Below are 16,805 nucleotides of genomic sequence, written 5' to 3' on the forward strand. Positions count from 1 at the left end.
AATGTCTTACAATTGTACTTTAACATTCTTAACACATTCTCAAATCTCTTTGATTCTAGAAAACAATCAACTTTAAGTGTTTTTTTTGGTTAAAAGAGTTTATTTTTTTCTTTATTTCTTTTATGCTTTTGTTTCTTTATTCTCTTTATTACAAAGCCAAATTTCGCCCCCTTCTTCTCCCCTTTACTAACACTTTATTGGTGATATGTGTTAAGGGAATTTAAGATTTTAGCAGTGTCATATTGTTTTGTTGGTTTGCAGCCAAATTTTTTGAATTTTATAAGTTGCGAAAGTTTATTATTGAGATTTGGTAAATCAATAGTAATATTGTTAAGGAGGGAGTAACATTCAAAATAAGCGAGAATTTTGGATAGACAGATTGGTTTTGATATCTATCTGCCTTGATTTAAACAAGGCAGATAGATAGATAAAGGACTTTTTGCGCTAATAAAATTAAAGAATCTATTAAAGGAAGTGAAAAATAAGCGATCAAGCAAAGAGTGGGCGTGGCAGCTTCCCCAATTTGAAAAATCGCATTTCAGACAAAATTTTGTGTGAGTTATTTTTCTACCCACATATGAATATTTAAGACAAAAAAGTCTAACAAAAGTGGGTGTGGCATCTCTTGTACCAAATATATTAAAAAACATTTATATCTATTTTTCTCTTAATACCAATTTTTCTTAAATTTCATCTATATTGCAAAGTTTTCCAAAAAAAAACCTTCAATATATGTATTTTCTCAGTAACAAGAATCCACACTTTAATTTAGTTTCCAAGTACATACATATAATTATTGTTTTTACATACTTTGAGAATAATACTTGACAAAATAGAGGAATAGAAAAGCAAAGGAAAATTGCTTATTAATTATAATTTTAGCATTCATAGGAAATTAATGTGATGCTAATATACAGGGTAAACGAAAATGTGATATAGGAAAGGTATTATTTTTTACTATGAACAAAAACGTATTTTTTCAAAATTTAGGACACTAGATCTGGAAAATCTGATGTGATGGAGATATTCTTTGGTCTTTTGGTTTTGACTTTTTTTATATTTTGTTGGTGTGAGTTATACGAAAGGAATAAACAATTAAAATATGTTTTTATTTTAACTCCATATTTCGGTTGCCCTGTTAATAAGTAAGAAAACTGCAATTTCTTTGTAAAAACAACCATATAATATCCCACTGGCAATTAAAGAGAAAATTTTCCAGTAAATTATAAAGTTTTTTATGCAATAATTATTTATTATTTGTTAAATGGTTGCATAAATATTTTGAATTAATTCTAATTTTCAATGTAATATTTTATAAAAAAGAAAACTAAAAAAAACTATTTAGAGAAATTTTGTAAAAATTTTAAGAGAAGCTTTTTAATAAGCTTTTAAAAAAAGCTTCACTTTTCACAAAAGCTTTATGTTCCATAAAATTAATATGTAAGGAAAACTTTATTTAAGCTTTTCTATGCCAAAAAATGTTATGAAAAAGAAAAAGCTTTGTTTTTGGTAAGCTTTATTACTAAGTTATTGAAAAAACGCTTTACTTTTCATAAAAGCTTTATACTCCATAAAATAAATATTTAAGGGAAGCTTTATTTAAGTGTTTAAAGCTCTTCTATTTCAAAAAAAATTATTAAAGCTTTATGGTTGGAGCTTTTAATTTGGTAGAGAAAGTTACACCATAAAAGCTTTTTAGTAAAATATTTTTAATTTTTATGGAAAAACCAAAAGTTTAAAGGTAAAAGTTTTATTATTAAACAAATTTTTAAACATATTTGTTGTTTTTTTTTTAACTTTGGATTTTGGTAAAAGCTGTTATTTTCTTAAATTTTTGTATGTGAAACATATACGGAAAAGCCTTTTTATAGAACATTTTTAATTCTTGAGGAAAAACTGAGTGTTCTCTTATTATATTTATTTATAATAAAAGCTCTTAGTGTGAGAAACTTTCTTGAAAAGTTTAATTCTTGGAAGTGTTTGGTCTTAAAGGTTTTGTTATTAGCTTTTTGCCTGATAAAGCTTTCATTGAAAAAAGCTTTCATATAAAGTATCATTTGTTTTGAGAATAATTTCTTTGAAGCTTTTTTGATAAAATTTATTTATTTTAAAATGGATCGTTGGCGTATTTTTATGAACATTTTTCTATGAGATAAGTTTTTTATACGAATTGAACTTTTATTGTAATGAACTTTTTTGTATAAACTTTTTATACCCTACACCACTTTAGTGGGGAGGGTATATTGGGTTTGTGCTGATGTTTGTAACGCACAATAATATTGGTCCTATACCCACCTTAAAGTATACCAATCGGCTCAGAATCATTTTCTGAGTCGATTTAGCTATGTCCGTCTGTCTGTTCTTCCGTCTGTCCGTCCGTCCGTCCGTCCGTCCATGTAAACCTTGTAATCAAACTACAGGTCGCAATTTTGAAGATAATTCAATGAAATTTGGTACATGATCTTTTATGGTATCGTAGACGAAGCCTATTGAAAATGGTTACCATCGGTCCATTATTTCACCTATCCCCCATACAACTGAACCCCCGAATAGGGCTTTTAAAATTTGTAATCAAACTACAGGTCGCAATTTTGGAGATAATTCAATGAAATTTGGTACATGATCTTTTATGGTATCGTAGACGAAGCCTATTGAAAATGGTTACCATCGGTCCATTATTTCACCTATCCCCCATACAACTGAACCCCCGAATAGGGCTTTTAAAATTTGTAATCAAACTACAGGTCGCAATTTTGGAGATAATTCAATGAAATTTGGCATATGATCTTTTATGGTATCGTAGACGAAGCCTATTGAAAATGGTTACCATCGGTCCATTATTTCACCTAGCCCCCATACAACTGAAACCCCGAATAGGGCTTTTAAAACTTGTAATCAAACTACAGGTAGCAATTTTGGAGATAATTCAATGAAATTTGGCACATGATCTTTTATGGTACCGTAGACGAAGCCTATTGAAAATGGTTACCATCGGTCCATTATTTCACCTAGCCCCCATACAACTGAATCCGCCGAATAGGGCTTTTAAGTTCATAATTATGTTTAATATACTCATATCTCGACAAAAAGCTGCAATAACCAAGTTGTATACAAGACTTGATGACCCCCACGAATTCCATAATAATAGGTTCTCATATGACCCTAGCCCCTATGAAAAGCCCCCATCAAAATTTCACTTAAATGTCCACAATTTTATTCAACAATAAACGGCTTAAGTATGTATATCTAAGGCAAGGTACAATTCAACTTAAATGCTTATTATGGCAACTAAATCACATTATATTTTTGTCAAAGGTGTAGGGTATTATATGGTCGGCCTCGCCCGACTATAATTTCTTACTTGTTTATAATGAGAAAAAATTCTTTGTAAAAAAGCTTTCTGTGTAGAAAAATCTGATTTTGTTTTAATATAAAAAGTTTTTAAAGCATTTTTCATACCACATTTTTATATACATACATATGTATGTATCTATACATATGTATTTATGTAAATTTTATGCTTTTTAATTGCAAATTCATTTTTCTCCCTGTTAGCATTTTCAATGGCATAATTTTTTGCCTCTTGTTGAATACAACAACAAAAGAGACAATAATAAAAGTGACAAATTAAATGTACATTTGAATACGAATGTTTAAATGTTGCACAACAACAGCAAAAAAGGGGGAATTATGTATGAAAAAAACTAGTTAGTTGCTGCTCTTGTTGCCATTGTCATTTACAACATCTATTGAGTTCTTGTTGGTGTTTTTTTATATGTTGCAGCTAAATTTCCTCACATGTTTGTTGGCAAATTATACGTAATAATATGATGAGAACAATGATGATGTTGATGTTAGTGATGATGATGATAACATTTTGTTTGAATTTATATTGTAAAAGTGAAATAACAAAAAAACATAAACAAAACAGATACTAAATGGAAAAATGGAAAACACTTAAACTACTTGACGATGTTGTTGATGTGTGTTATTTCCCACTTAAAGTTGTTGCTGTTGAGATAAATGTAAAAATTGCCACATGTTTTTTTCTTTGTTTTGCCGTTTTTGCTTTGTTACGTTTGTAAAACAAAAAGACAATTTGTAATGTTTTTTTTGTCTTATTGTTTCTAATGTTTAAATAGGCTTGAAATAGAACTGCAGTCCTATATACTTAAATACCAGAAAAGTATCTAGAATCTAGTTGAAATTGTGTAATAAACAATGAAGACTAAAAACAAGAACACAACAAACTTGTTGTTCTTACTTGAAATTCAACAAACCGTGAAGAATTTTTGAGCAAAGTGTAATTTTTTAACAGAGTAGAAAAAGGTGTTAAAATTTGTTGTAATGTTTACAACACAAGCACTTACCCCGTTCTGGCAAAATTTGTCCAATATGTAATGACCGCTTCCGACAAGGCTATTTCTGATTTGGTGTAATTCTGAGGAAAATGGCTAAAACCATCTACCAGAGGAGCACCGAAAATATAGGGTAAATCCTCACCATGCACGGTACCCATACGCTGAGGATAATCACCATCTTTGGTTTGATAATCGAAGACATAGAAATAACAACGACCAGATTGTCCTGGATATTGAGTAGAAGCCGAAGCAGTACCACCACCTGAACCACCGCCCGACATGGGTGGCGGGGAATTGGCAGCAAAGATATCAGCTGTTCTTATAAGTGGAGCCACAAATTGAGCATCTGATAAAGCGGCCACGGCAGTATCACGTGTATTAATGGGATGCTGGGAGGCCCGATCCCAATCGGTATATTCATTAACAATCTACAAGTGAAAGAAAATAAAAATAATAATTAAGAAAAATTGCTTAACATTAAAAGTCATTTAAAATGATTAATAAACTCTGCATCTACCTAAAAGTCTGTCTGCAAATATTAGTATTTAAGACTCCCAAATGTAGGCAACATTAATATACATAAATATATGTATTTATACTCTTAAATATAAACTAAGTAATAAATATGTACATATGTATGTGTGATGTTGGTATTTATATAAGACTATTTAGCAATTTTATTACCTTTTATGCAGTTATGTATGTAAGTCTTAGACCGAATGCGAGGAAGAATATTATTTCAGTGATTTACCATCATTTGACTTTAATTACCAACATATGCGAAAGAGCAAAGGAGTGCTTCATAAATACGCAACAAGAAATTAACATGAATTGCCAAATTAAGCTACTTTTACATTTAGAAGGTTTATGTGCTTACACTGACGCTTGTTTACATTATACATATCGCTCATTTACTGCTAGACTGGCACAACTCAGGATTTCATTTTCTTGAACTGAGTTCTGAACAAATTAGACAAGGTTTTAAACTCTTTTATAAAGTTTTAGCTATTTCCTATAATTTCATTTAAAGCTTTTTTTTGGAAATTGTACTTATAGGGTTATACCAGTCTTGTGGTAAATAAACGATATGTATGTTTAAGATATTTATTTATGTATGTACGAGCATTTGTGTATATATGCAGTTCTTGTTGTATAACCTTCAAAAGACCACATAATACCATACTTTATGATGACTTAAGTCATTTCTTACTTTAGTCAGCTCAATTGGTTTGTTAGAGGGGGTTTTTTCTGTTGCTTTCAATACTTGGCAAAATTGTTATATACACCCTTTCTCATACTCTTACATTCACTTAGTATGTGTACATACATATATACAGCTATAATTTCAGCTTAAAACAAAATTTACGCAATTGTTTCAATAACCAGCAAAACAACACCAATACACCAAGTTATTCTCTTAAAACACACACAAAATCACTAATACATGCATTAATACAAGCTACTATATCACATGTGTGTGTGTGTGTGCAGGAAGGACTTAATTGGACTTAGAGAAAATATTGTGGTTAATTTATTTTGTTTTGGATTTTTTAAGAAAAAAGTTTTTTTTTTAGAAAAAAAAAATTATTAAATAAAATTTGTTGCTTTTAGAAAATATTAGAGATTCACGCTCTGCCGGGATTTTCTAGGAGAATTTTCATGGAAACCAATGTTTACAAAAACAGTTTCCTGGACCTAATTCATTGGAAATTTCCACTTAGCGTTCCTGAGGGATGTAGTAACTGGAATAACATTACTTTCGAGATATTTGAATAAAATTTCGATGAAAGGACATATAAAGTGTTCCAGAATTCCAGTTAGTTAGTTAGTTAGTTAGTTAGTTAGTTAGTTAGTTAGTTAGTTAGTTAGTTAGTTAGTTAGTTAGTTAGTTAGTTAGTTAGTTAGTTAGTTAGTTAGTTAGTTAGTTAGTTAGTTAGTTAGTTAGTTAGTTAGTTAGTTAGTTAGTTAGTTAGTTAGTTAGTTAGTTAGTTAGTTAGTTAGTTAGTTAGTTAGTTAGTTAGTTAGTTAGTTAGTTAGTTAGTTAGTTAGTTAGTTAGTTAGTTAGTTGGTTTGAACTACACAAATGCCTGTTAGGTTGGAGTTGAACCCACGACTTCCTGTTTACCGGACTAGAGCACTAACCTAATCTACCGAAAGCCACACATACTTTAAAAAAATTTGATTTATAAAATCTGCTCAAATGTGTGGAGCACATAGCCGCAAAATGTGTGGAGCACATAGCAGGGAAATTTTCAAAATCCTGTGGTCAAGGTTTTTGGATAATTTCTCAGTTCGATTTTGAAAAAATTTTAGTTAGTTAGTTAGTTAGTTAGTTAGTGTTAGTTAGTTAGTTAGTTAGTTAGTTAGTTAGTTAGTTAGTTAGTTAGTTAGTTAGTTAGTTAGTAGTTAGTTAGTTAGTTAGTTAGTTAGTTAGTTAGTTAGTTAGTTAGTTAGTTAGTTAGTTAGTTAGTTAGTAGTAGTTAGTTAGTTAGTTAGTTAGTTAGTTAGTAGTTAGTTAGTTAGTTAGTTAGTTAGTTAGGTTAGTTAGTTAGTTAGTTAGTTAGTTAGTTAGTAGTTAGTTAGTTAGTTAGTTAGTTAGTTAGTTAGTTAGTTAGTTAGTTAGTTAGTTAGTTAGTTAGTTAGTTAGTAGTTAGTTAGTTAGTTAGTTAGTAGTTAGTTAGTTAGTTAGTTAGTTAGTTAGTTAGTTAGTTAGTTAGTTAGTTAGTTAGTTAGTAGTTAGTTAGTTAGTAGTTAGTTAGTTAGTTAGTTAGTAGTTAGTTAGTAGTTAGTTAGTTAGTTAGTTAGTTAGTTAGTTAGTTAGTAGTTAGTTAGTTCGTTAGTATTAGTTAGTTAGTTAGTTAGTTAGTTAGTAGTTAGTTAGTTAGTTAGGTAGTAGTTAGTTAGTGTAGTTAGTTAGTTAGTTAGTTATAGTTAGTTAGTTAGTTAGTTAGTTAGTTAGTTAGTTAGTTAGTTAGTTAGTTAGTTAGTTAGTTATAGTTAGTTAGTTAGTTAGTTAGTTAGTTAGTTAAGTTAGTTAGTTAGTTAGTGTAGTTAGTTAGTTAGTTAGTTAGTTAGTTAGTTAGTAGTTAGTTAGTTAGTTAGTAGTTAGTTAGTAGTTAGTTAGTTAGTTAGTTAGTTAGTAGTTAGTTAGTTAGTTAGTTAGTTAGTTAGTTAGTTAGTTAGTTAGTGTTAGTTAGTTAGTTAGTTAGTTAGTTAGTAGTTAGTTAGTTAGTTAGTTAGTTAGTAGTTAGTAGTTAGTAGTTAGTTAGTAGTTAGTTAGTTAGTTAGTTAGTTAGTTAGTAGTTAGTTCGTTAGTTAGTTAGTTAGTTAGTTAGTAGTTAGTTAGTAGTTAGTTAGTTAGTTAGTTAGTTAGTTAGTTAGTTAGTTAGTTAGTTAGTTAGTTGTTAGTTAGTAGTTAGTAGTTAGTTAGTTAGTTAGTTAGTAGTTAGTTAGTAGTTAGTTAGTTAGTTAGTTAGTTAGTTAGTTAGTTAGTTAGTAGTTAGTTAGTAGTTAGTAGTTAGTTAGTTAGTTAGTTAGTTAGTTAGTTAGTTAGTTAGTTAGTTAGTTAGTTAGTTAGTTAGTTAGTTAGTTAGTTAGTTAGTTAGTTAGTTAGTTAGTTAGTTAGTTAGTAGTAGTTAGTTAGTTAGTTAGTTAGTAGTTAGTTAGTTAGTAGTAGTTAGTTAGTTAGTTAGTTAGTTAGTTAGTTAGTAGTTAGTTAGTTAGTTAGTTAGTTAGTTAGTTAGTTAGTTAGTTAGTTAGTTAGTTAGTTAGTTAGTTAGTTAGTTAGTTAGTTAGTTAGTTAGTTAGTTAGTTAGTTAGTTAGTTAGTTAGTTAGTAGTTAGTTAGTAGTTAGTTAGTTAGTTAGTAGTTAGTTAGTTAGTTAGTTAGTAGTTAGTTAGTTAGTTAGTAGTTAGTTAGTTAGTTAGTTAGTTAGTTAGTTAGTTGGTTTGAACTACACAAATGCCTGTTAGCTTGGAGTTGAACCCACGACCTCCTGTTTACCGGACTAGAGCACTAACCTAATCTACCGAAAGCCACACATACTTTAAAAAAATTTGATTTATAAAATCTGCTCAAATGTGTGGAGCACATAGCCGGAAAATGTGTGGAGCACATAGCAGGGAAATTTTCAAAACCCTGTGGTCAAGGTTTTTTGGATAATTTCTCAGTTCGATTGTGAAAAAAATTTTGAATATAACTCGACAACATAAGCATAACATTAGAAGTATTTTTTCTAAGTGTTACACCATTTCCGCCTATAGTTGCGTTCATAATCGTATGCCTATTTCCACATACCAAAAGCCCTCTAAGCTGCCCTTGCCACTTGTCGGTATAAGCATGCACAATATTACTTATAGATTACTCAAAATGGAAAAATGTCTGTTAAAAATTCTTCCACAGGAACAATATTTTTTTATGATTTTACAAGTTGTATTTACAGTAAAGCAAGCATAATGTGTCTTTAGCAATTTTTTTGTTGCCAAAATAAACAACAAGCATTTTATAACCGATACATACTTGTACTAATAACCTGTTAGTGTGACATTTATAATGACAACACGAAAACTTTATCACAATTTTGTGCTTTTTTTACATATTTTCATTATAGGTACAAGTACTAAACGCTATAGAGAGAAAAAAGCAAACATTACTTTTTTACAGCTAAAGGATGCTGGAATTTTTGGTTGCTGTTAGTATTAGTAATATTAAGTTTGTTTTCATAGTAGTAGTAGTATTAGCTAAAATTGTTTTTAAAGTATGAGTAGCAGTAGTTTGTATGTATGTAAGTTTTTTTATTTAAGCATCATGTGGTGTAATTTTGGCTTTAGTAAAGTATGAGAAAAAAAGTGAAAAAGCTAAATGCAAGTATGTTTATAAGTACAAGTAATATACTCCAAATGGTAATAAAAATACAAATTATTATAATCATGAAATATGACAACAGTATGAATATATGAACAATTTTATTTAAGTTTCTTATATATTTCTCTCTGATACTTCTTTTATATCTACTTTTTGAGTCTCTAACATTTTGTCGGGGGACACGAGAAAGCAAAAAATAGAAAATAAATGAGTATAGAAGTCATATTTATATATGTATATATTTTTTCCTTGTTATAAGTCTTACTAATACATGCTCATTTGTTAACACACATATTCTCATAAAGACACACATGCTAACATCTATAAAATAAATGTGTGTTTGGTGATTTGTAATTGCATGCAGGAGAGGAGTAACTATGTAACAAATACAAGGATATTAAAAATGAAAAATACGGAAAAACGGCACTTAATAGTAAATTGTTGGAACAATTTTTATTTAAAGTACTTTTTCGGTACCAAATATGGAAAGGTTTAATTAAAAAAAAATTATAGTTAAATATGCATATTTTGATCATTAATCTTAAATTTCTATATAAATGTTAAAATTTCCTATTTTTTTAAGTACTTTAGTACCAAAAAATTTAATACTAGAAAAGTTGTATCAAAAATTTCAAACAACTTGTTCATAAATGTTTTTAAAAAATATTTACTTTATTTTAAAAAAGTACCAAAGTACTTTAGTACATTTCTTCCCTATCTTTTTTGCTCAAATCTTATTTTCCTGCCATAATTTTCGCGCGTATTTATGAGCCACCATTTGTTTCGCTATTTGCTGAATACAATAATTTAAGTTAAGTGCTTTTAACTGTGTGTTTCACATGTGTTAAGAATGGCAATTCTGCATACTTTTTTGTTTGCCTCCTAAACGTTTGTGTGAAATGAGGACATCGTTTTTTTGTTAGTAGCTTTTTTTAGGAAAACTAGTTCAATGTTACAGAGAAAAACAAAGAGCATGCTTGACTATTTTTTAGTCGATATTTCACTGTAAGTTTTAAGGAGCATAATAAATGTATTATGCTGTTTTAAAAACATTTAGAAAAAGTATCAATGTCAAATGATTGAGGTATGCAGGAAAATAAATATTATCTAATGATTTTGTCAAAACTATTGAATGTGTTAATCAGGGTATACATATATTTTATATATGTACATAAATAACTAACCTAACTAACTACTACTAACTAACTAACTAACTAACTAACTAACTAACTACTAACTACTAACTAACTAACTAACTAACTAACTAACTACTAACTAACTAACTAACTAACTAACTAACTAACTAACTACCTAACTACTAACTAACTAACTAACTAACTAACTAACTAACTAACTAACTAACTAAACTAACTACCTAACTAACACTAACTAACTACTAACTAACTAACTAACTAACTAACTACTAACTAACTAACTAACTAACTACTAATAACTAACTAACTAACTACTAACTAACTAACTAACTAACTACTAACTAACTAACTACTAACTAACTAACTAACTAACTAACTAACTAACTACTAACTACTAACTAACTAACTAACTAACTACTAACTAACTAACTAACTAACTAACTACTAACTAACTAACACTACTACTAACTAACTAACTAACTACTACTAACTAACTAACTAACTACGACTAACTAACTAACTAACTAAACTAACTAACTAACTAACTAACTAACTAACTAACTAACTAACTAACTAACTAACACTAACTAACTAACTAACTAATAACTAACTAACTAACTAACTAACTAACTAACTAACTAACTAACTACTAACTAACTAACTAACTAACTACTAACTAACTAACTAACTAACTAACTAACTACTAACTAACTAACTACTAACTAACTACTAACTAACTAACTAACTAACTAACTACTACTACTAACTAACTAACTAACTAACTACTAACTACTAACTAACTAACTAACTACTAACTACTAACTAACTAACTAACTAACTACTAACTAACTAACTAACTAACTAACTAACTAACTAACTAACTAACTAACTAACTAACTAACTAACTAACTAACTAACTAACTAACTAACTAACTAACTAACTAACTAACTAACTAACTAACTACTACTAACTAACTAACTAACTAACTAACTAACTAACTAACTAACTAACTAACTAACTAACTAACTAACTAACTAACTAACTAACTAACTAACTAACTAACTAACTAACTAACTAACTAACTAACTAACTAACTAACTAACTAACTAACTAACTACTAACTAACTAACTACTACTAACTAACTAACTAACTAACTACTAACTAACTAACTAACTAACTAACTAACTAACTAACTAACTACTAACTAACTAACTAACTAACTACTACTAACTAACTAACTAACTAACTAACTAACTAACTACTACTAACTAACTAACTAACTAACTAACTAACTAACTAACTAACTAACTAACTAACTAACTAACTACTAACTGAACTAACTACTAACTAACTAACTAACTAACTAACTAACTACTAACTAACTAACTAACTAATAACTAACTAACTAACTAACTAACTAACTAACTACTAACTAACTACAACTAACTAACTAACTAACTAACTAACTAACAACTAACTAACTAACTAACTAACTACTAACTAACTAACTAACTAACTAACTAACTACTAACTAACTAACTACTAACTAACTAACTAACTAACTACTAACTACCTACTAACTACACTAACTAACTAACTAACTAACTAACTAACTAACTAACTAACTAACTAACTAACTAACTAACTAAACTACTAACTAACTAAACTAACGAACTAACTACTAACTAACTAACTAATCTAACTGCACTACTACTAACTAACTTAACTAACTAACTAACTAACTAACTAACTAACTACTAACTAACTAACTAACTAACTAACTAACTAACTAACTAACTAACTACTAACTAACTAACTAACTAACTAACTAACTAACGAACTACTAACTAACTAACTACTAACTAACTAACTAACTAACTAACTAACTAACTAACTAACTAACTACTAACTACTAACTAACTAACTAACTAACTAACTAACTAACTAACTAACTATACTAACTAACTAACTAACTAACTAACTAACTAACTAACTAACTAACTACTAACTAACTAACTAACGACTAACTAACTAACTAAACTAACTAACTAACTACTAACTAACTAACTAACTAACTAACTAACTAACTAACTAACTAACTAACTAACTACTAACTACTAACTAACTAACTAACTAACTAACCTAACTAACTAACTAACTAACTAACTAACTAACTAACTAACTAACTAACTACTAACTAAACTAACTAACTAACTAACTAACTAACTAACTAACTAACTAACTAACTAACTAACTAACTAACTAACTAACTAACTAACTACTAACTAACTAACTAACTAACTAACTAACTAACTAACTAACTAACTAACTAACTAACTAACTAACTAACTAACTACTAACTAACTAACTAACTACTAACTAACTAACTAACTAACTAACTAACTAACTAACTAACTATAACTAACTAACTAACTAACTAACTAACTAACTAACTAACTAACTGACTAGTTTATTTTCAATTTGTTAGTTTGTTTGTTTCTTATTTATTTCAATGAATAATTAAAATTTAAAACAATTTAAAATTCTTTGAATTTTTGTCAATATTCCATTTAAAATTTATTATGGCTTTTACATCATTGTTACAAAGAAGAGAGGGAAAGTGAGGGAGGGTTAAGTACAGAATATAAAAACTTGCGGTCAGATTAAGCCAGTTCAAAACTTTTTTATTTGGTTCTAGTCATTATTAAATTAACATGAATTAAATATATTGAAATGGCAAAGTTTGTACATGTGTGTTGGCAAACGTTGACAAAGTACTGTAAATGTTATATGTAAAGCAAACAGCACAAAATAGCAGATTTAAAAAAATTAAAAAAAACTCTCATAATAAGTGTAATTTAGCAAAGTTTTTGAAATTAATGATATTTCTTTTAACATTACTTTTTAAATTACACATCTTATTAGTTCACCCTGTTCTCAAAAGTGTTGTAGGCATGTCCATCATTTGGTAATTGGTTAGAATTTCAAAATCAAGCAAGAAAAAAAAAAACACTTTTCTCGTTGAAAATTTTGGTGGTTTTGTGTGTGAAAAAGTGTATTGTCTAAATTATTACTGGCATGATGGCATTGCAATTGATTGATTTGTTAAATTAATTGTTGTTCAAAAACAACAACAATAGCAAAAACCCTACAACATTTGATTTTCAACAAATTTTTACTAATAAAATGAATTAAAATAAAAAATGTAAAATAAATTGAAATGAAACCACTGAAGCATTTAAAATGAAACAACATATAGGATGTTGTAACATACACATAAACACACACTTATTTACAGATAAATGGTAAATGTATAATAAGCGTTTTTTACACAAAAATCCTTTATCCTATATATTTATATGTATGTAAGTAGATTGCTTGATTTAATGTTGTAAATCTGATTATTTTCTCTTTTCCCTTGCTCCATAATGTGGCCCAGTGTAGAGTTTGTTGTAAAAAAAATTGAAATTGTTTATCAAAATTTATTAAATTGATGACTGTCCACAGAGATATTTATCTATTTATTTATTTGTTAGTTTTGTTATTTTTATATCTGTCTGTCTGTTTGTCAGTCATTAGTTTAGTCGTTCGGGCAGTGAGTCAGTTTGTATAGCTAGAGTTCAATGTGTTGTTTTTTATTTATAAAATAATATTTTTTGGCCTATTTATTTGATTTACTGCAATAAATTATACATTCTCTTACTCGTTTGGAAACTAGGAACAGTTATGTGTATAAATTTAGCAGACCTGTAAAATTTCTGTATTTTCAAATTGAGATTTGTATTAAAAGTTAAGTGTGTTAATAAAATGCTTTTTAAAAGAAAGAAGCTTTTCGTCAAAAGCTTTAAAAAACATTTTTAGTTAAAAGCTTCAAATAAAGCTTAAAGCTTTAAATGAAGATATGTATTTAGTAAGAAGCTAGAAAGTTTAAATAAAAAGCTTTTAGTGAAAAGTTTATTATTTAAAGCGATTAACTAAAATTTTATATATTAAGCCTTTTTATTTAAAGTTTTAAACTGAAAGCTTTAAAGCTTTTTGGTTGGATTTATTAAATAAAAGTGCAATTTAAACGCTTTTATATAAAGCTTCATATTAACAGATTTTTAAAAATTGATTTAAAGCTTTCAACTAAATGTTTTTTGTAAGTTTCCCCTTAAAGCGAAACAATAGCTCTTGACTAAAAGCTTTTCCTAATGTTTTGACTAAAAACTTATTTAAAACTTTAAACTGAAAGCTTTGTTTTAATGCCTTTTATTTCTAGCTTCTTACTAATTACATATTTTCATTTAAAGTTTTAAGCTTTATTTGAAGCTATTAACTAAAAATGTTTTTTAATGCTTTTGACGAAAAGCTTCTTTCTTTTAAAAAGCATTTTATTTGAAGTTATTAACAAAAGTCTTTTATTAAAAGTTTTGAATTAAAAGCTTGTTATTTAAAGCTTTTAATTGAAAGCTTTTTATTTCAAATTAAAAACAAATTAAATTAAAAAGTTTGTATCATAAACTTTCTTCTGAAGGCTTTTAAATTAAGTCTTTTTGTTGTAAATCATTAAAAGCCCCTTGCTAAATACGTTTTTTTAAGAAAAGCTTTGTTTGCTTTTATTTTAAGCTCTATTGTAATTTTTCAGTGGTCTTTTGATTTTTATGTTTTCGTGTCTGTGTATAATTTATTATTTCATATTTATATCGTTGTGTGTAGTATAGTTTTTTTTGAAAATTTATCACATAACCCAGCAAAATTTGTTAAAACAATTATGAAATACAAAAATGTTCATTCATTCATTTAAAATGTTTTGTAAGAGTATTTTATAATATTTAATTATTTTTGATTTCCTTTAAAAATGCTTCAAAATTTCGCTGGGTTATTTCAAATTGTTTGTGTATTTGTGTTTAGTTTGTGTGTTTCCATCAGTTGTTTTTCCGTTTTATGATTTTTTTTTTGTATCGCAGATAATTTTTCTTTTGTTTTCCTAGATTTATCGTTTATTTATCAACTTTCAATAAACAGTAAAATTAACGAGTTAATGTTTTTTTTTTATTATTGTTCACTATTGTGGCAAATGATGTGTTTTGATGTTTAAGCTTTGATTATTTAGTTCCGGTAAATTTACATTTATTCATATTTTTTTTTAAAGAGCATTCATTATATTTTTCTTTGAGGATTTATTTAAATACATAGATTTAAATAAAAAAATAATTAAAAGTGATAATTAGTTATTAATTAGGAAGCAATAAAAAAGTATTTAACACTAGAGTTACCCGTTGTTTATGATAATTTATCAAATGTTTCAATTTTTCTTTACAGATTTATCCTTTTCGAACATTCTCTAATGAACATTCGGTAAGTACAAACCATTTTGATAACTTTCACTCATCCTGATTAAAATATTTCCCCCTACAAATTCCAACCCAATACATTTTTCTAAAAAATCTCATTTTAATGCTTTAATTAAACACCTTAATTTATTTGTTTATATTCTTAAAAACAATTAAGCTGTTTAAACATTTTAATTTCCTGCCATTTTATTATATTTCCTCTTTCTGCTGGTCACATTATATCTGCTCTGAATGTTTCTAAATAAACAAAATATTGCTGTTATTAAATCAATTAAATCAATTAAATTTTTTATTGCTCTTTATTCGCAGATTTACACCAGCTTTAATGGCCCTAAACATAAATCGTTCTATATACATATAGATTTATAATAGAATTTTTTTTTAAATGTAATTTCCCAAACAAACTCACAACAATTTCCTATCCCCTTTTACTTGCACTTATAACCGTAAACACAAACAAATACCAATTCAAGTAAACAATTGGTCCATTGTTTACGAATTTGCAGTATAAACTTGTGGTTTTTGGCCTTAATCCACTAAAATACATACAAAATATGCTAAATAGTAAACAAACTCTGAAATGAGGACAAACACTAATCAAGAGAACAGCAGTGAGTACAACAGCTGAATAAAGCTTTTCTCTTTTCTTTTTTTTTGATATTTTATTTATAACAACAATAAAAGTAAGAAAATGAGAAAAAATAATCAAATATTTTGTGTTTACACCAAAAATTGGTTTTAGGGTTTCTTTTGGAAGATAGAAATCGACAAAATTATTTATCTTTTTTATTATTGGATTTTTCAAAATCATTTTTTCAAAAACTTTGTATCTTTTTGTATAACATTTTTATATTTTTTATGTATTTTGTATAAGCTTTTTATCAAAAGCTTTTTGTATAAGCTTTTTATTTAAAGCTTTTTGTATAAGCTTTTTATATAAGCTTTTTATCAAAAAGCTTTTTGTATAAGCTTTTCATCAAAAGCTTTTTATCAAAAGCTTCTTGTTTAAGCTTTTTATCAAAAACTTGTTATCAAATATATAAGCGTTTTATCAAAAGCTTTTTGTATACATTTTTATCAAAAGCTTTT

The 16,805-nt window shown here is 27.4% G+C and overlaps 1 protein-coding gene across 1 annotated transcript in view; it reads right to left on the reverse strand.

Moving 5' to 3' along the window:
* Positions 1–16,805, reverse strand: part of LOC119604965 — a 131,570-nt gene that overhangs the window by 88,246 nt on the left and 26,519 nt on the right. Inside the window, exon 6 of the mRNA XM_037957895.1 lies at positions 4,371–4,789. Coding sequence (XP_037813823.1) covers positions 4,371–4,789 — 419 coding nt within the window. The remainder of the gene's footprint in view (positions 1–4,370; positions 4,790–16,805) is intronic.

Source organism: Lucilia sericata, unplaced genomic scaffold, assembly GCF_015586225.1.
Source record: "Lucilia sericata isolate MDLA Ls3-8-SP2 unplaced genomic scaffold, ASM1558622v1 Contig000447F_arrow, whole genome shotgun sequence".
NCBI lineage: Eukaryota > Metazoa > Arthropoda > Insecta > Diptera > Calliphoridae > Lucilia > Lucilia sericata.